The sequence below is a fragment of the Hippopotamus amphibius genome, chromosome 4 (assembly GCF_030028045.1).
Source record: "Hippopotamus amphibius kiboko isolate mHipAmp2 chromosome 4, mHipAmp2.hap2, whole genome shotgun sequence".
In the NCBI taxonomy this organism is placed as follows: domain Eukaryota; kingdom Metazoa; phylum Chordata; class Mammalia; order Artiodactyla; family Hippopotamidae; genus Hippopotamus; species Hippopotamus amphibius.
The window spans coordinates 5,090,432-5,111,532 of NC_080189.1; the positions used below are offsets into that span (position 1 = coordinate 5,090,432).

The following is a 21,101-nucleotide window of genomic DNA, read 5'->3' on the forward strand; positions in this document are numbered from 1 at the left end:
AACATACACCCTAAATTAGTGTCATAAAAATTAAAGCTTAATATACAATCTACAAATGTGTCACTGATTTTAAAAAAGGTTTATACCGGAACTGCAGTACAAATGCATAACAGACTGTTTTTGTTTTCATTTTTCCTGGCGTTTAGAATTGCAGAGTGTGTATAGAGTGTGGCACCCGATCTAGTTCTCAGTGGCACCACAACTGCCTGGTATGTGACAGTTGTTATCAACAGCAGGATAACTTATGTCCTTTCTGTGGGAAGTGCTACCATCCAGAATTGCAAAAAGACATGCTTCATTGTAATATGTGCAAAAGGTAAGAAGATATAGTTTTTCCACCTAAATGTGTCAGTTCTTCTATCCATGTGATCATCTGCTCTACCACGTATTTTGAGATGCAAGCTTTTGTCATTCCAGTAATCCTTTTAGTACTGAGTGCTGTTATAGATGAAATTAAAGTATGTTTTTATGAGTCTGAAAGGCATAATGATGTAAGTGGGCAAAAAATAAGACAAGACCAGAAACAGGCATTGAGGGAAAAGTAAAGAGAAATAGTTTAAAAATGTGTTAAAAAAAAAAAAAGTCAACACCTTTGATGACATCCAAAAACGACAGCTCCTTTTCTAGAACCTTCAGTTGTTAACCCTATAATCTCTCTTCTGCCGTCCTTACCCCTTGCTGTATCCAGTTTTCCAGCAATTCTCTCTCCTTTCCCTAGATAATTTGACTTTAAGTTAGAAAATTTTATTTAAATATATTTATCATCGCAGATGGGTTCACTTAGAATGTGACAAACCAACAGATCATGAACTGGATTCCCAGCTCAAAGAAGAGTACATCTGTATGTATTGCAGACACTTAGCAGCTGAGATGGGTCCTTTGCAGCCCGGTGATGAAGTGGACATGGCTGAACTCACCACAGGTACGTTGGAGAGAGCTTTTGTTTTCCAGTATGTTACTTTAGTGACGGTGAGGGAATTCTGTGTATCAGAGCCCGTCTTATTTTTAGTTTGTGTACCTGTGATCTCGGTCATCTCTGAATCTGATGGCTAACATCTAAGCTAGCTTCTTTATAGTTGTTTGCCTAATGTGTGAATTCCAGGACTGGTGTACTCTCCTACAGTTGTGTTTTTTGGGCCAACAGTGGAAGTTTCTTACAGTTTGGCTATATGACCTAGTTTGCACTTCGTATCTGGGTTATTTTACTCCAAACAAATTTTGGTTTTATTAAATTTTGTTCATCTAGTTTTATAAGTATACCATTGGTTACAAACATATTAACAAGATTCTTAGATCATAAAGGAAACAGACCTGCTAATTAGATCATTTTTCATTTTCATTGATATGAATGGCAACGTCTGTGAAGGTTCTGTTTATCACCCACAAGGGGTTTAAGTAGATACATCTTGGTTACTGACATTTTGTTTCTAGTATGCCACCAGTATACAGTTGTGCAATATCCTTCTAAAATAGTAAAATGCCGGTTACCTTTTAATTCATTATATTTTCCATATTTGAAAAAATGTAAATATATGTTTGGTTCAAAATAGAAAAATCTGAAGAACTTATGTCATTTTTAGTGGTAATTTACTCCCATTAGAACAAGGTAATAATTGTTGACTTTGTTCACAAAAACTAAGATAAATAATTTTCTGTTAAGATTATAACAATGAAATGGAAGTTGAAGGCACTGAGGACCACATGGTATTTCTGGAGCAAGCAGTTAATAAAGAGGTCGATGGTCAGGAGCCTGCACCTGGAATTGTTCCAGATGGTAAGGATATTTTCGGTGATGGATATAGTCCATTCTCTGAAGACAATGTGTATCTAGAGTGCATATGTGAACATCTGCTGAAACTTTAGTGTCCTAAATAAAAATTCCCGATACATAGTCATGTAGGGAATTATTTAGAGAGGAGCCTTTTTAAATAAAATAAACTCAGATTAATCAGGGAAAGGGCATGTATATATTGTAGTTCAGCTGTAATCCTAGACTTAATCATGAATATATACTTTGTTTAGGGATCAAGTGATTTTCATTAAAAGGCAATTTCTTTCTTTAGTTATAATTACTAACTAGAGCTGCTGCTGATTGTGAGCTGTTTCGTGCTGAGATACTGAAAAATTCATTGTTTCAGATTGTCTAAGCAGCCCTACTGAGGGTTATTTCAGTTATTTCAGTGATATTTCAGTTAAGCTTTTTGCCATATTGGTGATAGCTATTACTGTACCTGAAGATCTGGAATTAATGAGAGACCAGGTTGGGGAAAAACTACTTATTAAATTTAATCTTGGTCTCACCTCAAAGTCTGTGGGATTGTATGTGATACTGTATGTTATATAGGCTTTTTTAATACATAAAAAGCCCTTGAGATTTTTTGAGGTTAAGTTTATACTTAACAACTCTCATTAAAAATTATACTTCATAAAGATGTAAAATGAAGAAAAAGACAAAACTATCTATAGTAATCGTATCATAGCACAGAATCGGATTCCTTATTCCGTCTTCGTATCCTACTTACAAATGAATAGTGAGAGGATGTTTTATGCTTATATTTGAAATTGACATTTGGCAGTAGGATAAATATCCTACTCAAATTATTGCTGAGAAAGCAGCGTTTGAGAAATGTTGACTCCTCGTTGGAGGTTCCACAACTGTGTTTTTCACGGCAGTTCACATCCATGCTGGAGAGCCGCAGAGGAGTGATCCACCAGGAAGTCGGGACATGCGTGGACTTCTCATTCCTGGTGAGTGGCATGGCCGTGTTGTCTAATTGGACTGAGTGACAATGTAACGCCTTTACGATTGCTGCACAGATTCGAGTCATTGTCTGCTAAGTTAACTTTTCAAATTAGAGAATTGTTTGCCATTGCTATATTCACATTAAGGTAGTGAAATCTATGGTTAAGTGATCCTTTTCTTGAAAACAATTGGCATTGGATTTGTAAAGCAGAACTGGGGCGTTTATGCTTTTATCTTAATCCTCCTGCCTAGCACAGAGGAGGAGAACGTGCTTCTGTGCTGTGTGTATTGCACACGTTCCTCGTTGCCAGTGAGACTTGAGGTAGTTGGTCTCCTATTAGCACATAATTTAGGCATCATATAGCATTAAGGTAAGTTTGTTTTACTTGAGTCGCTCAAATGGTGGTACTTTTGGTTTTAAAGCCATTAATGTTCACTTTAAACATTAAAGTATTTTTGAAGAAATTTTGTTTACAAATATTTAGTATGATCAGATCTTTTATTTGATGTTTTATTCCTTTTCAACTGCCATCTTTCAACAGAATGAGAAGTGAAATTTCATTTTTATATCAGAACATATTTCAGTCACCATGGTAAATAGTAAGTAAGGAAACTAGTGTCTTTATTAATGTGCCTTAGAAATTATCTTGATGGCATTTGAAATAACTGTTTTTTTTATCATCAGGGGTCTTACTTAATAGAGCCACTTAGGGCTCATGTCATTTGGACCTTTAACCTTACTCTTAAATAATATTGGGGTAAAGTTTTAACACACTAGTACCCTGATTTAAAATTTACTAGTCAGTGACTGTAGATACCTCTGATATCTGATTATGTTTATTGATTTGCTAAGGTAAGTCTCTTTGGTTATAGATGATGAGGAAGAACAAGGATTATATCCATAAAATTGTGTTAGCAGGTTTAGCTAAGCAAGATAAGTCTTTTCTATCTATGGTCATTATTCATTTGAGTGTACAGAAGCTTTGTCACAGCTTGTGTCTGCTTATTGCAAAATTCTTTTTATTCTAGATTGATCTTTACTTTTTTAACTTGGACATATCACTGAACCTCATTTTCCTAGCTGTAAAAAGAGTATACTGTCATCTACAAAATTTTAAATCCTTTTGTAAGTGCACAAACTGTAAAACATCATATATGTATAATGATTATATTAGAAATTAATTCTGTTTTAATATTCTTACCAGAAATTACCTTAAACTCTGAGGATCCTATTAAGGCAATGTTTTCGTAGGTTTTCTGGACTGATCTTGACTGATTCTAACCCATAAACCCTGGTTTAGTTTGGCCTTTACTAAACTTCATAATCGCCTTTCTTGGTGATACCTTCAGATTTAAGGCATGGTTTTAACTAGAAGTATGTTTTGGAAGCCTCTGGAGCTGTGTGCCACCCCCGGCCCCCCCACTTTTTTTATTCCCAAGCCTATTATTTTTAAGCCATAGAGCTACAGATATGTAAGACATTGTTTTATACCTACTCAGTAGAAATTTAAAAGTTCATATGTACATTAACATAATAGATATTCCAAATTTTGTAGAGTCATCCCAAGATAAAATGAATCCTGAATTAGGAAATCAGATTTCTCATGACGTTGACAGTGAAGAAATGGAAACGTGTGCTAAGGTGACGCGTACTTGCGATGAAGATCAAAATGAGAACAAAATGGATGTGACAGAAAGCACCGAAGCCCTTGCTCCCCAGGTCGTTGTGCAGGAGGAAGTGCAGTTGTTGGAGGAACCTAACGTGGTGGTGTCCTCAGATGCATCCCGGCCTCCAGAAGTCATCGTTGAATCTGTCACTGTTGCGTCCCTGGGTGGGAAAAGTACTTCTCTGTGTTCTAAGGAACAGTTGGCTGTAGAAAGGGTACCAGAAGAAATGGAACAGAAAGAAAATCCTGAACCTTCTACTGCATTTATGGACTTTGAAATGGCTCCTGCAACTGAGAGTTGTGTGAAAGATGGGTTGTGCCAAGAAGGCAAATCTGTAAAATTACCATCTGAGACAGAGTCCTCGTTTTCATCAGCAGCGGACATAAGCAAGGCAAACGTGTCTTCCTCTCCAGCACTTTCTTCCGACTTGCCTTCCCACGACATGCTGCATAGTTTCCCTTCAACTCCCAATGCTTCTGTTGGAAACATCATGCCAACAACTTACATCTCAGTCGCCCCCAAAATTGGCATGGGTAAACCAGCTATTACCAAAAGGAAATTTTCTCCTGGTAGACCTCGGTCCAGACAGGTATGGTGATTTTAATGATGTTGACAGAAAAGATGTTGGGGCAGTTATATAAAGTAAAAAGGTGTATGTGTAGCTTTGGTTTGCAGGGCAGTATTTTCCATTTTTAGGTGAAACTTAGATATAATGTTGACTTATATGTTTTGGTCACTTAAAAAAGAGCTGTTAATGAAGACTAATTTATTGAACTTCAAGTGATCTTACTGGAATTTAAATGCAATGTATTTGATTGTAATTTCTAATAGAAAATACTTTAAAGAAGTTTTTAGTTCTTTGCTATAGTAACAACAGAGCCTTAAAAAAAAAAAAAGATGAGTTTTGGGTATAGTGTAGCGAACATTTATTTTTCCCCTCAGGTATGTTTGTTTATTGGTATTCGTTGTACATATTTTTAACTGCTTAAACATCAAAATTTATGAAGGGAGTTTTTCATGCAGGGGGATTTCTCATTTTAATTTTTCTGTTGTTGACATTTTGTGGGCATTTTTTTGACGTTAATATTTATTTCAATGGTTTCGTGAAAAAAATTTTAGGGTTGTATTGTTCGTCTTCAGGACATAAAGGGAGTTCTTCTCATGATTGTTCTAAGTTATGTGGACTCTGCCCTTTAAGGGTAAGTTCCAGATCTTTTTCAGTGAAATTTGAGTGAAACCGCAAGGCACAGTGAAGGTATTGTAGCCAAGAGTTATGTATTCTACAAAATTTCTACTTTCTGAAGTTTTTTTTAATAAAATAACAAGATATCAAACAAGGCAAAAGTGTTTAGTCATAATAGTAATTTGGAGTTTTAAGTCTCATGATTTAAATTGCTTTCAGTGATTGAAGTTTAACTTTTCATAGAAATAGTAATATCTTGATCACCTAAGTTAGGAATCCTAAGACAAGTAGAAAGGTTAAATCGAACTTTATTTTACTGTGAAAATTAGTCTCCTCTAAGTAAAATCCAGATATATTTTATTCTCTAAAGAGAGAAACTCACACCAAAGGCAAAGGAGTTGCCACGTGGGATTTACCTGTGTCACTATGGCAAAGACATACAGAAAATGCAAACACTCTGCATATGCCTTTCTCTAAGTGTTTTACTTGATATTTATTTTCTATTCTACCAAGAGAGAGTTTTCTTCTCAAACTAGTTCTCTTCCTCCTCAGTTTTGTCTCTTATTTTCCTTTCCTTTTTTTGATTAGCATATACTAATTGTGTAGTTTTGGCTCTGAAAAGACTTTAGGAATGGAAATTTGAATCTCAAATTTAATTTTGGTTCAGACATTTACATTCTTCAAGGATATTGCATCATAAATATTCCTGTTAAATTTTACTGGCATCTCTTCTTATTTAGAGACTTCTGCTTCAACTGAGTAACCTGAACAATTATTTTTCTGTTGACCAATGTTCCAAAATAGTGTGGGTTGTGTATGTGTGTGAGAGTGTGTATGTGTGTGAGAGTGCGTATGTGCATGTATTTTGTTTTCTTCCAGGTTCATCCCGTTTTATATGAGCCATGTCTTAATATTCATTACTGCTGTGCTGTGTTCCCTTTCAATTCTGGTAGTCTCCTTTCTGTTTAGCTGCCACTGTCTCATAACTACCTCACCATTTGCTGCTGATCTCATGAGCAGCTTGTAGGCCATGTTTTACCTCGCAGTTAGTTTGGTTTTAGTTGTACAGGAAATGACGTCTACTTGGTGATTCAGAGCTTGTTGATATACTGCTGTTTTTGTGGAGAGTACGCGTTGGATAGAACAAGATACCCTATTTGTGTCATTTTATGGGAAAATACGATTATGATCTACTTCAGACACTCATGTACTAATTGCTCTCATGATAATGAAAGTTTTTTATTGAATATGAAATATGTTTTCCTAGAAACATCTTCTTGAAGTATTCTTAAATATTTAAAGAAAATTTCATAAAGAAAGCATAAGTACTCTTAAATATATTTTGATAACTTTCAAATTCAAAGAATTTTTTCCTCATTTTACCTTTCCAGTATCTTTTCATTGTTGCTAACATCGTATATGTGGAGAGCTTAGGAATTTACTTATGTTCTGAGACACCTGTTGAGAGGTTCTCATAGAGAAGGTGATATTTTTTCAGTAGAGTAGGTTTCCAAAAATAGTACTTCATTAGATCATAACCACTTTCCCATTACGTTGTGAACTGGATTTCTTGTTTTTCATCAATTTAAGTAGTTTATTAAGAACCCTAGAATTTTATAACATGCTTGTGTATTGCAGTAGCATTTTAAATGAAGTGTTTCGAATTAACATATCAGTTTCATAATCTATTCCTGTGAGAGCAAAACAGGACTCCAGTGATGAGCTGTAGAGGATTGTGGTTTCGTTAACTGTTAATTACAAGTAAGCAGTTCCTCCCTCCCTCCCTCTCTCCTTCTCTTTCTTCCATTTCTGGTTTCTAAACATAAACCTTTTAGTAAGAAGCACTGTTGGCATGTCTTGGGGGTTTTGTTTGTTTTTGCTTTTAAAATTATAAAAGGCAGATTGGTAAATCATATCATCCAAATAAACAGATGCAGTTCTTGATAAATTATTTCATATCGAGCTTTTAACTAAAATATTAATTTTGAAATACTACTTTATATAATGTATACATAATGATATTCATTAAAGGAAGTTAACCTAATAGTTGTAATTGTCTATTCTTGGATACCTATGAGTTAACCGTACATACTTATACTTTGTGTTAGAACCTATATAAAAAGCTTTTATTAGTAAATAGATAAATTTTCCCTCTTCTTTATGGGGAATAGAAGATGTAGAGTACATGCCAACAGTGATTTTTCCACATATCCTCTAGTCTAAATACTATTTACCACACTTCATTTTATTAAAGTGACTTTTAAGGAGACTCTTTTGTATTATTTATATGTATTTGTACTGTGATTAGTTGATACTAGGAAAGAGTGATTAACATAAATTCAGCATGAACATTTCCACAGTGCAGTTGTTTGGGCTTCAGAGTCTTATTCTTCCGTTACTGTGTGTGGGACACCAAGCAAGTTACCTTGTGAACTCTCTTGATTTCTTCATCTATAAAACTACTGCATCAGGTGGTTGTTAGAATTTAATGATGGTATATATAAAGCCCCTGACTATAGCAAACGTGGTGCTGCCCTGCTTTCTTTCTTGATTTGCAGAATAATGCAGATATTATGTGAAAATGGAGACTTGAGAAGGATGTAATATTCATACGTTAAATGTAGCTCTGGAGAGGGGGTCCTGAAACCCAGGCGGTGACTCATAACCATTTCTAAAGAAACGTGCCAGTGAGGATAACTGCAGGCCTGCCCGAGTCAGACACAGTGAACACAAGATGAAGTAGGTTTTCAAGTTTAAAGCCACATAATGGGTGCACAGATTAGAACTAAACTGCCTATTTAATTATTCTCTGTGTGATACAGGCTACAGTAGAGGAAACCACAGGGCACTGTGGGAAAACAGAAAGGGCAAGAGGAAAACTCTACTCGGGCTTACAGGCTTAGGCATGTTTTCTAGGAGAAATGAGTAAACCACTGCTACTCAAAGTGTGACCTGCAGGCCAGGAATATCAGTGTCATCTGGGAATTTGTTACACAGAAATCTCAGGCCCCACCTTAACTTGAGTGAAAATGTGTATTTTAAGAAGATCCCCAGGCAGCCTGAAGTCCAAAAAGTACTGCTCTATAAACCATTGAGGAACTGTAGTTTTCATCCTAAAAAAGGTCTAGCCCTTTGGGGTGTCAAGCTACAGCACACACAGATCAGAAGTATCATACATCCCTTGCAGTTTTCTCGTGCCTGTTACACTTTTTAAGTGATTACCAAAATGATTGCTAGTACCAGCCAAATTCATTCTTAAATTACTGAAGGCAACAGCTGTTTTTGTACTTACATAGTATATATCTTACCAGATTTCTTGTTCTATTTGATATTGATCTCAGGTTTATGTATGCGTTATTTATATTCAAAGAATTCTGTAAGTCATAAAAATGAATTCTTGCTAACAGTGGCTGTCATGTACGTGAGTGAATGTATGCACCAAAAAGACAGATTGTAAATGCTTATGTTTTCAGTTTCTCTTACTAGTTGCCCTCCTTTCTGCTCGCTCTCCGCCGTTTTCACTTTCTCTAAATCAAACTCACCCGTTAATAGCAGTCTTGGTTTTGCATAATATGTTGGGAGAGGGTTGACTTAGGACTTGGAGGAGTGAATCTACCCAAAAGACAGCATCCCTTCTCTGGCCATTTAAGTTGATTCAAGTCATTTAAACTGATTCAGCAGGTGAGGACGCGTGTGGGCTCTATTCAAGACATTGAACGTATTTAACAGCCAGCAACAGGATTTGACTTCTTATAGAAAGTTGCCCATAACAGCCTCCCTCCACCTGCCATCACTGTCCCGTTTCCCTATTCCCACAGTCCTTGTAATAGCTTGTAATTTACTAGGTTGATGAATTTACCTGAGAAATTGGCCTCAAAGCAGAAAAGTGAATGCCAACTTTAAACAGTAATAATTACTGTTGGAATCTAATTCAGTCTCCTCCGAGTGGTATTTTTAAAGTTTCTGTGGCATTTGAGACCATGTCGGTTCTATTTAGCTCTCTTTGTAACTGAAATTCTCCTGATGGTTACATTTTTTTTTAACGCTTTTGTTTTTAATTCAGTTTGTAGATAGTTTACGACTAACAGTGCATGGTATAAGTTGATAATTTTTTAATAGGTGAAGAAATCCAAGATTCTAGGCTGCAGCTGATGGAATTGGTATGTTTCATATCACAGTACAGTTTTATTGATGCATTTTGTGCAAAAAAATGCTTGGTAGAAAAAGTAGACGTTTAATAAGTGCTGAACAGAATGCTTACTTAACATCGCAGTGAACGAAAAGAGCAGAGTGTCTCCCATCAAGCTTATACTCCAGTGGCAATAGATAAATCTCGGTTTGGTGCAGTGAAAGTAAAACCAGGTGTAACAGCGGTGTACACTTTGTTGCAGTAGACGGGGAAGCTAACCTCTCCTTGAATGGTATGTGTAAATCCTTCCTGATCTAAGCTGAGATCTGAAGAATAATTTATAACTAAAGTTGGTAATTACAGCAATATTTTAGTTTTAAGGTCTGAAGAATATATTAGGTAATTTCTTCTTTGTCAAAATATCTAAGTGTAATCATAATTTTTCTTCATTTCCTATAAAATTGCAAGTGCTGTACCTTCCAATGTCTTATGATAACATACTTACTAAAATTCATAATGTAAATACCCAAGCTTTTATTATATAAGTTTTTCATAGCAGTTGAATGGTTGCCTAATTATCCCTGAAATGGCATCTAAACATTCTTAATCTGTATGGCACTTCATTTTATTCATCCATGTTATATGAAGTGTAAACACTTTTTGAAATGAAATACAGTTTTGACATCGAAGCTAACTTCTAAATTATGATGAATATTACTTTAGAATATGACTTTTTATGGCATATTTTAGGAACTGTCTACTGACATACCATTAAGTGATCTACCAAAAGGAATTGAAGATGCACACTAGCCATGTATCCTCAGAGAAAAATATTGAGTGGAAATAATAAGAACTAAATTTAGATATCTCTTGCTCCCACTCTACCACTAAATAGTTATAAACAATAAAACATATGACCCTGCATTGTGTTCAAAATGAAGATGCTAAAGGTGTGGTAAGGGAGACAGGTTCACTTGGAGTGCCAGGGCAAGGCCTCTCTGATGAGGAAGCGTTTAAGGCCATATCTGCAGAATTGGAAGACGCCAGCCATTAGGCAAGTCAGTGTAGTCCTGAGTCAGTAGGTCCCCATTGGTGAAGAGCTCAGTGTGTGTGAAGGATCGCAAGGAAGCCAGGGTAACTAGGGCGTATCTGCAGCGAGAGATGTCACAAGGTGAAACTGAAGAGAGGCAGTGGGAAAGCTTTGATTTTAAGGGTACTGTGGAGCTACCAAAGGGTTTAGAACAGGGTAGTAGAGCCTTGCTTGATTAGATTCACATTTTTAGGAGCCCCTCTGGTTGCTGAGTGGAGAGAGGCTTGAGGGAGGTGCAGGTGAGAAGGACGCGTAGTGAGCTGCAGACCTCTGCAGCAGGCTAGCCCAGAGGTGGTGCTGGCCGCGAGAGTGCAGGGGAGCAGAAGGGCCAGAGACACAACTTGAAGATACAATGCGCTGAATTGACTGATGGTTTGGATCAAAGGAGTGGTGAGGGAGAGGATTGAAGGGGCAGGGGAGAGTGATTAGGGAAAAGAACAGGACTAATGGCTCCTAGTTTTCTGACTTGGGGACTGGAATCCCGTTTCTAAAGATGGGGAAGATGGTGAGTTGTGACTCATTAAGGGAGAGATTTTAGACGTGGTAAACTGGAGAGGTTTTGTGTGACAGAATGGGAAAGCTAACAAGGAAGCTGAAAATCATAACAACTTGGAGCTCTCAGGACACGTTAGAACTAGGAATGTGAATTTGGGGACAACAACATCCAAAATGGTGTTTACAGCCCTCATTATAGGTAATACCATTTAGGACAAGACTGCACAGAGAGGAGAGTGGTCCAGGCTTCGGCCCAGGGAAACGCTGGGGCTTCAGAGATCGCGTGGAGGGAGGACTTGCATGGGAGGCTGAGGAGGGTCAGTGAGGGAGGGTGGCGCAGCATCCACCGATGTGCTGCTCAGAGCCCCGCAGAGCTGTACGTGGATGTTGAGACTGAGTAAAATGACAATAGAGAAATTGCTCTGGCAGCGCCGAGGTTACAGAAGACCCTGGGCACAGTAGGAAAGAAGACAGGTGTAGACGTAGATGCCAGGTGATCTGTTGGTGGGAAAGCTATTTGTCAGTGAAATCAGCATAGCTGTTAGCTGAGCTGAGGGTACCTTAATTAAAGGGAAACCAGTCTCTCCCTTGTGTGGTCTTTCTCAGAATACTGTTACTTCATTAACTATCTCCTCCCCAAAGGGTAGTCAAGTTCTTTATTTCTAGTTGATTATTGAAATTCTCTGGTGGTATTTTAATGTGATTAATAGGCTACTGCTTGTTAGTTTGTTAGTATTCTAGAAACCTGGTAAGTACTGTTTCTTTGTTTTTGATCATTTAATTGGTAAAATTATAGCATGCATTGTTGAATTGTCTAATTCAAAACAGGTTCTTTATTGTTTGACATTTGTTCTGTTTTTCTTTAAAATGTTATCTTTGTGGAGTAAACTTCCTTTATGCTGCTTAGCACCTTCATCAGATTAGTTCAGGTTATTGCTGAATGTGGTTATTTGGAAGCAAAATGTCTTAGTTGTATTTTAACTATTTTAATAAATACTATTTCTCGTATAAATAATCAGATACTTCAGGCATTTTAATTTGCAGATTTAGGACAATTTGCTTTCACATTTTTCTACTTTTCAAATTAGTTCCTTGGATGTAATCTAAGTGTAGTCATCCCCTAAATAAAAATAAAAATGAAAACCCACAACTAGCGGGCACTGAAGGAAGGGTAATTAAATGTTAGGCTTATGATGGTATTTGCATGTAAGGTCACGAACTAACTTTCCTTATTTTAAAGTGAATGTGTCTGTTTCCTCACGTTTCTGATTGCATTTTTGGCCTCCTGTATTGGTGGTTTATAGCAAGAAGCATACGTTAACGTTCTTTCAGTTTATTCATTTCTTCTTTCTGGTAGAGTGATAATTGTTGGAAGAGAATAATCCCCAAATAGTTTCTTGTAGTTTTAATTCTTAAAGTTTGATCGCCATTTATTTATATCTTGGTGCCCTAATTGCAGTTCATGCATGAGTCAATGTTGATGTCATATAAACCTTAATTTTTTAATGTTTCACTGTACTGTTTCAACCAGAATAAAACATTTATTGTAAATTGTAGCTGCAAACATTTAAGTATAAAGTCACTGTAAGTGATAAGCTTATTTTCCTTACTACCTTGAAGCAATTTGTCCTAAATTTCCATACGTCTGCATTTGTTTTTGCCGTTCTGAAATTCTTTAGTTGCTGGCTTTGACCTTTTATGTTGCGGAGTTTTATACATCTATTTTCTCACCTGCCATATCCTAGGGGGCTTGGAGTACCCATAATACAGTGAGCCCACCTTCCTGGTCCCCAGACATTTCAGAAGGTCGGGAAATTTTTAAACCCAGGCAGCTTCCTGGCAGTGCCATTTGGAGCATCAAAGTGGTAAATAAAAATGCGTTTACATTCATATATCATTTCTCTCTGGTTGGTTTTGTCCGAGTAGAAGTTAAGAATTAAACCTTTCTTTTCTAGATAAATAGTTCACTTTCCAGAGCCACTTTTTAAATCTAAACTGTTTAATATGAGGAAGCAACATGCTTGCCTTTAAAAACCTGGACTAAGAGGAAATTAAATTGCCATTTTATTTGACTGATCTTAAGTGTAAATTTTTAATACCTTTTTTTATGGTTGCTTCCTTTTATGTTGTAATTACCAGTATTTCTATGGGGGCAATCCTTGTCACATAGGCTATAAAGTAATTAAGGACTCATTCATGATACCATAAAATTTAGTTGCTTAGAAAAGAGCAAAAGAAAAACTACATTAATCTGTTGTGTACTAATGGAGAAGAAATAGCAGAATTGCAGCAGGTTTCATTGTCTGTGTTAATAAAAATTACAGGATCTGTTTTTCATGTCATTGGTGGATGACTCTGCTAAGTCCTTGAAGTATAAGTTAAGCAGTCTGATGCATTTTGAAAGGTGAAAAATTAATTTGAAGACGTGTTAATCATGTGAAAAGTTAAAATATTTTACTGACTAGAGAAGACAGTATTTCTTCATTTTCTGTATTTAATATAATTCTGGGATAAGGGTTTATAATTTAGACTAATTAAGGATTTCACAGGAGTTCTAGATTCTGTTTTCTTTTTTTCTGTCACCATTGGAAGAACTATTTTTCAGCTCACTCTGATATCATGCAAAGTGTTGAAAGTGTAAATATTTGTTTTGAGAGTTAAAAGAGGCCTTGTTTGACCATTTTGAAGCATATACCACTCATTTTCACTTATTCTTACGTGTATCATTGGATGTTGAAGAAAAATAAATTGAGAGATTACTATAGTCTTGATTCAGTCACTGACTTTTAAGAAGTCTTTTATATCTATTGAAAACAACAAGAAAAACTATCCAATTCAACCCTACCTTGTTCCGGGAAGCTCGAGATCTGAAGGTGAGCAGCTTAAGAGGATAAGGAGAGGCAGCTGGAGCAGTGGAAGATGGCTAAACTTAGTAAAACTGAGGAAGAACAGAGCCCCTTCCCTTTTGTTCATGTGGTCTTTTTTATGCTCACTGTATAACCATAAATTACTGACTTGGAAACCATTCTACTCAATAGGTAATGAGCTTAGTATGTCAAACTACTATTAGTGATATCAGTTGAAGATGTGACATGTTATTTAACTTTTTAGGAAAGGAAAAATCAGGATTTCCTGAGCATTTTAGTAATCTTAAATCTACATAAGTGGGTGTAGATGCCAGGTTTTTTCAGGTAGTAATACATAAGTCTGAGAATAAATAAGAAAACAACAACAACAAAAAACCCTTAGTACTTATTTGTTAAAATATCAGGAAATTCAACATGTTTTCCCATAGAATTTTTTCCTGTTTTGGGTAAAAATTCAGATAAATTATTTCCTCTTCAGGTAATTATTATATAGGTGATTAAAAGCAAGCCTTTTACTTTTTCATCAGCTTTCCTGTATGGTCAGCTATTGAACAGTTAAAGGACATTGACAGTTTTAATGACAGAAAAGATACTGTAAAAATTAGCTTTCATGCAATGTAGCAGTACAGAATAGTGCTTAAGAATGTGGATGTTGGCTCCAGACTTGCCAGCTGTAGGACTTTGGGCAAGTTTTTATTCCTCAGTGTGCTTATCTCTAAAATGGGGATAATAAAATAGTATTTACCTTATGAGATTGCTGAGAGTAACAAGTACTTCGAGCCCTACAAAGTAAGTACTCAGCATATGTTAACTATTAATATAGTTACAAGAAACCAATTAGCGAGAGAGTCCTTCCTTGTACTTGCTCTCTATACAGTGCGATTTGTTGCACATGAAAATACCTGGATAGAGTTGTGGCTGTTGCAGCCACCTAGGATGTGGGGATAGGAAATACAGTGCCAAGGTTTGCTGGTGCAGGGCATTTACAATGACTGACCCACGTTTGATTCTGAGATTGTAGGTGTCTAAGTTGTAGAATACATATTGAAAGATGCAAATAATAAGCCTGGGCTCTTAATATTTATCATCCAATCAGAATAAAAGAGAGAAGCAAATATTTGTGTAACATTTAATAAGATGGTTTATCTCACGTTTGTATTTAAAATTCTTTTGGGCTCTTACAGAATGCTGACTTTTCCGTCTCTGTTGTGTAGGGCCGTGGGTCAGGATTTCCAGGAAAGCGGAGACCTCGTGGTGCAGGATTGGCAGGACGAGGCGGCCGAGGCAGATCAAAATTGAAAAGTGGAATTGGGGCCGTTGTGTTACCTGGGGTAAGGCCCCCTCCCCTACATTTGCTAGAATCCTTCATGTGTCAGCTGAAGATGACCTCCTTTCTTCCAAGTTACTTAGATCTAAGAGTCACATAATGGACTAACATTTTTCTCTATTTGCATTTCTTTTTAAACCGCTGGTGAGGTTTTCTTTTATGTTTGCTACTTTCTCATCCCTGTTTTCTTACCTTCCTCTTCTTAATTTTTCTATGCCAACCCTTCTCCCAAATCCAATATGCAGTCTATTTGCTCTCCTATTATAACAAAGCAAAACAAAACTCCTGTTATGTTCTTGAGCTTATTTGAAGAATTATGTTGGTGTTTTAAGTTGTTGATGGTAGTTGCTCTCAGTGTTGTAATACAGTTAACAGAAGAAATTATAAATGTTGTAGATGAGCGTGGACTCTAAAAATGGTGAAGATTTTATGATTGACATTTGAATTTAAGATTGATAAATATTTGCTCATTGGCACATTATGAGGCTTTATTTAAATGTGTATTGAAAATACTGCATTTGGCAAATAATGGCAACTATTTCATGCAGTAACTACTATTTTACTGTTACCCTGTTTTTCAGATTCTAATTGTCACTTTAAGTTCAGGAAACAGGTGGAGTTGTTCAGTTTTGCTACTAAAGGAGTAAGAAAACTTGGATTCTGATCCTTTTCTAAAAAAGCAAATCCCTCCCTCCCTCCCCAACCCCCAAATTAATAGGCTTATTGAGGTAAAAGTGATATATAAAATAAGGTAGAAATATTTGAAGTGTACAGTTCCGTAGGTTTTGACATGTGCACATCCTTGAAAACCACACTGCAATTAAGAACATACTCAGCCCTCAGAGATTCCGCGTGCCCCTCTGAAATCCCTCTGCCTGCCTTCCGGCCTTACCCCCAGGCAATGACTGATCTGATTTACATTGCTGTCGATTCGTTTTTATTTTCTAGACTTTGTGTAAGTGGAATCATACTGAATATGCTCTTTTTGATATGATTTCTTTCGCTCAGCATAAGTATTTTGATACTGATTCATGTTCTCGTCACTGTTAACCGTGCATTTGTGTTAGTTGCTGGAGTGTGTTCACAGTACGAATGTGCCACCGTTGGTGCATCTGTTTGCCTGTTGAAGGACATGGTGGTTGCTTCCATTTTTTGGCTGTTAGAAAACACTGCTCCAAGCTTTTCTGCATAAGTGCACATGTGGTCATGTTTTCTTTTCTCACGGGTAAACATCTGGAAATGGAATGTCTGGATATGTGGTAGGTATGTGCTTAGCTTTTGAAGAAAAGGCTGGTTTTCAAGTTGGGTGTGACATATTTGCAAGAGTGTGTAAATTTCCGTTTCCTCCACATACTCACCCACACTTGGTATGGCCAGTCTTAATTTTAGCCATTGCAAGAGGTAAATGTTAATACTATCTCATTTGCATTTCTTTAATGATTTGTGATGTTAATCAGCTTTTAAGGTGCTTATTTGCTACCTGTATTATCTTTGATAGAGTTACTTTTTAGATTTTTAATACATTAAAAACTTGAGTAGTTTTTTAATTTACTGAGTTTTGAGATTTATTTATTCTGGACACAAGCTCTTTATCATATATTATTAAGTGTGACCATATATTATTATTATTATTATTATTATTATTATTATTAGGCTGTATTGGGTCTTCATCGCTGTGTGTGGGCTTTCTCTAGCGGCAGGGTGAGCAGGAACTATTCTTTGCTGTGGTGTGCTGGTTTCTCATTGTGGTGGCTTCTCTTCTTGTGTAGGACTGCTGCGAGAGGGCAAAGTTGGGGTGCTTGGGGCCCCGGGGCTGAGAAATGAGCTGGCTGCCGTATTTTTTATGCTATTGTTAGTGGTAGTGTTGTCTTAATTTCAAATTGTGTTTATGAGTTGCTGGTATCTAGAAATACTATTCATTTTTGTGTATTGATTGTGTATACAGTAAGGTTGTGTATCCTACAGTGGTTTTCAACTCCCTTATTGTAACTTTTTATTTGTAGAATCTGTTGAATTTTCTATTAATACATAAATGATCATGTTGTCTACAGATAAAGTTTTATGACCTGGAGTCCTTTTGTGTCTATTTTTTATTGCATTTGCTATAACCTTCAGTATAGTGTCAAATAGAAGCGATGAGCTCAGATAACCTTGTTGTTGACCTTGAGAAAGCATATAGTTTTTCATAATTAAGTATGGTGTTAACCTTAGTTTTGTTTTAATAGACATCCTAAATCAGTTTGAGGACGTTCCTTTCTATTGATAGTTTGCTGAGATTTTTTTTTTTTAATCAGGAGTAGATATCAAAAAGTAGATTCTGTCTAATATACTTTTTGCATTTGTAGAGATGATCATGTGGCTTGTTGATAAGTGAGTTATATCCATGTGTATGTGTGCTAAAGCAATCTTGCATTCCTTGGATAAACTCTGCTTGGTCATGATGTTGGATTCAGTTTGCTAAAATTTTTGACTTTTTATGTCTATGTTCATGAGGGATATTGGTCTCTAGTTTTATTTTCTTATGTCTTTGGTTTTTTTATCAGCATAATGAATTGGGAAATATGTTCTGCTCTTCAATTTCCTGGAAAATTGTGTAGTGTTGGAAATTTCTTTCTTATAGAATCATTAGTGGAGCCATTTTGACCAGGAGTTTTCTTTATTGGAAGATTTTCAATTATAAATTCAGTGTCTTTCATAGGTATAGGGCTGTTTTGGTTTTCTGTTTTTTCTCTCATGAATTTGTCTTTTAAGGAATTTATCTGTTTCATGTAGGTTGACAAATCTATTTTCCTAGAATGGATGATAGTATTCCTTTACTATCCTTTTTTTTTAAAATAAATTTATTTGTTTATTTATTTTATTTGTTGGCTGTGTTGGGTCCTCGTTGCTGCACATGGGCTTTCTCTAGTTGCTGCGAGCAGGGATTACTTTTCATTGCGGTGTGCGGGCTCCTCGTTGTAGTGGCTTCTCTTGTTGCGGAGCCCAGGCTCTAGGCACGTGGGCTTCAATAGTTGTGGCTCACGGGCTCTAGAGCACAGGCTCAATAGTTGTGGCACATGGGCTTCGTTGCTCCATGGCATGTGGGATCTTTCCGGACCAGGGCTTGAACTCATGTCCCCTGCATTGGCAGATGGATTCTTAACCACTGCGCCACCTAGGAAATCCTACTATCCTTTTAATATCTGTAGAGTCTGTAGTGATGTTACCTTCCTCATTCCTGATATTGGTAATTTGTGTCTTTTCTCCATTATCCTGATTAGTCTTGCTTGATGTTTATCAATCTTATTCATCTTTTTGAACCAGCCTTTGCTTTCATTCATTTTTCTATATTTTTTCCTCCTTTCTATTCCATTGATTTCCACTGTAATCTTTATTGCTTCCTTTTCTCTCACTGTGAGTTTAATTTGCTCTTCTTTTTTTGTTTTCTTTTTTATGTCCCTTCTTGGAAGTGCCCAACTTTTGAGGTTTAGGTTAGAGCTTTCTATCTTCTTAGGCTTATATCTGTGGTTCAGGAAAATAAAACTTTTCTAACCTGTAGAACAGATTAGACTAATATCTACACAGGCACAGTAGCACATTCTTTGTCAAAGATTGCCTTACTCACCCTTGAGGTAGATTCTGTTTTTCTAACAGGTCATGAAATAAAGTATGAAATGAAAACAATGGGTCACTAAGCTAGATGATAGTTTCCTTTCTTGCATGTACGAATTTCTATTTTTAAAAAAATCTTGGTTTTTCAGCACTTATAATTAAATATACCTGTCCCCCTGCTTGATCTACGGGAGAGGATACAGCAGCTTTCTACTACAGACTTTGTTTCTTGTTTGTACAGGGAATACTATGTTCTATCCTTGTTTTTCATTTTAGCAGAAGCATTCTCTGGGTAAATTTTCCTTTGAAAATAGGAATAACATTTTTACAATTCGTGAGCTACTCACTATGTGTTAGCCAATTGTAAAGACTGTTTTGTGTTCCATGTTGGAGATGAGGAGGTAGAAATGGATACTTATTTCAGTATACTTTTGTTATCTGTATTTTAGCTGTCTTCAGTTAGGTATTTTAATCATGTTCTCAATATATCATCAGTCTTGTGGTTGAATTACTGGTTACTCTACTCTCAGTAGGCACTTTATTTCTGATGGAATGATTATTCTACTTTTTTGAATCATCTTGTTTGACTAAAAGCTAATTTGGGGATACATGTATAACATATGGATACATTTCTTCAATTTAAAAAATGAAAACATTATAGATCAAAGTTTTGTCTACTACCACTACTTCCTGAGTTCTGACTTTCTCCTTTCACCAGTTTTGGGCTTTTACATTTTAGGGCGATCCATATGAAATTGCCAACATTCAACCACCTTTGACACGCAGAACAGCAATTTCGTATGCTTCAACCTATGATGTGTGCCTGTGGGCAGACACGTAATTGTTTTGTGTGTTTTTGTACTATAGTACTCTAGCTCACATATTACTCTGCAGCTTAGTTTTCAACTCAGCAGTGTAGCATGATGGTTTTCTGCATGGAAATCCATACAAATTTCTGACTTGCTATTTTTTAAATGCTGCCTGATTTTCCATAGTTTGGATTTTTTGTAGTTTTAGTCGTTCCCTAGTGCTGACTCATTAGATTGCTTACCCTTTTCCCTTGTTGTCTTTAGGCCTTTTTGACTGTAAATTGCTTTTATTGTTGACTATCGTAAAACATTAAAACTGAGTTTAAACTCATTTATATTGAAACTTTTTATTACTGAATATATTCCTTCTATTTAGTTACTCTTCTTTCAGTCATTCCTCAAGAACTATAATGCTGTTACTTTTTATTTTGACTGTGAACTCTTGTGTTTCAGCTCAGTTCTTCCAAGCTATATTGTAAGCTTTTAAAGCAAAGAGGGTTTATAATTTGGCATTGGCTTCCGATTCTCTTTTTTTAGCATCCAATTCAAAGCTTTTTTTCATGATAGGCACTCTGGAAATAATTATCAACAGGCCAGTGTGTGCTTAGTTGATTTGGTCAGATTTAATCAAGTCCATAATTGAACGGCTATGGTTGATAATCCTTTGGCTAATACTGAAATTGTGATAAGTTATTCAAAATAATTATATTCTAGAGCATTGTTGCCCAAAAGGAAATATGTGAACCATACATGCAATTTAAAACTTCCTTGGGAATTTCCTGGTGGAACAGTGTTTAGGACTCTGTGTTCTCACTGCCAAGGGTCTGGGTTCGATCCCTGGTCAGGGAACTAAGATCACGCAAGCAGCTTGGCATGGCCAAAATAAATAAATAATTAATTATTTTTAAAAAGAACTTCCTAGTAGCTACATTAAAATTAAATTTCATCTATTCCTCTCTTTTTTAGTATATATCTTTTGACCCAGTATATCCAAAATAGTATCATTTCAACATGTAATTTATAAAATACGCAAAATTATTTTTGACCTATATATATATTCTTTTTCATGATACTAAGTCTTTAAAATCTGGTGTGTATTTTATACTTATAGCTTTATACATCTCAATTTGGACTACCCCCACTGCAGATTGAGTCACTAAAATAGAATGATACATGCATGTGTGTGTGTATACATGTAT

At 36.1% G+C, this 21,101-nt stretch overlaps 1 protein-coding gene across 19 annotated transcripts in view; it reads left to right on the forward strand.

The window, feature by feature from the left end:
- The window catches only part of KMT2C (lysine methyltransferase 2C), a 268,850-nt gene that overhangs the window by 160,468 nt on the left and 87,281 nt on the right, over nucleotides 1-21,101 (forward strand). For 18 of the 19 annotated variants that reach the window (XR_009053403.1, XM_057733880.1, XM_057733884.1 and 15 more), the window contains exons 10-16: nucleotides 147-316; nucleotides 771-922; nucleotides 1,661-1,774; nucleotides 2,674-2,748; nucleotides 4,300-5,000; nucleotides 13,054-13,173; nucleotides 15,390-15,506. Coding sequence is in view for 18 of the 19 variants with exons in the window: in XM_057733880.1 (XP_057589863.1) it covers nucleotides 147-316; nucleotides 771-922; nucleotides 1,661-1,774; nucleotides 2,674-2,748; nucleotides 4,300-5,000; nucleotides 13,054-13,173; nucleotides 15,390-15,506 (1,449 nt within the window). In the remaining variant the exon portion in view is untranslated. The remainder of the gene's footprint in view (nucleotides 1-146; nucleotides 317-770; nucleotides 923-1,660; nucleotides 1,775-2,673; nucleotides 2,749-4,299; nucleotides 5,001-13,053; nucleotides 13,174-15,389; nucleotides 15,507-21,101) is intronic. The other variant, XM_057733891.1, reaches the window with a different exon arrangement.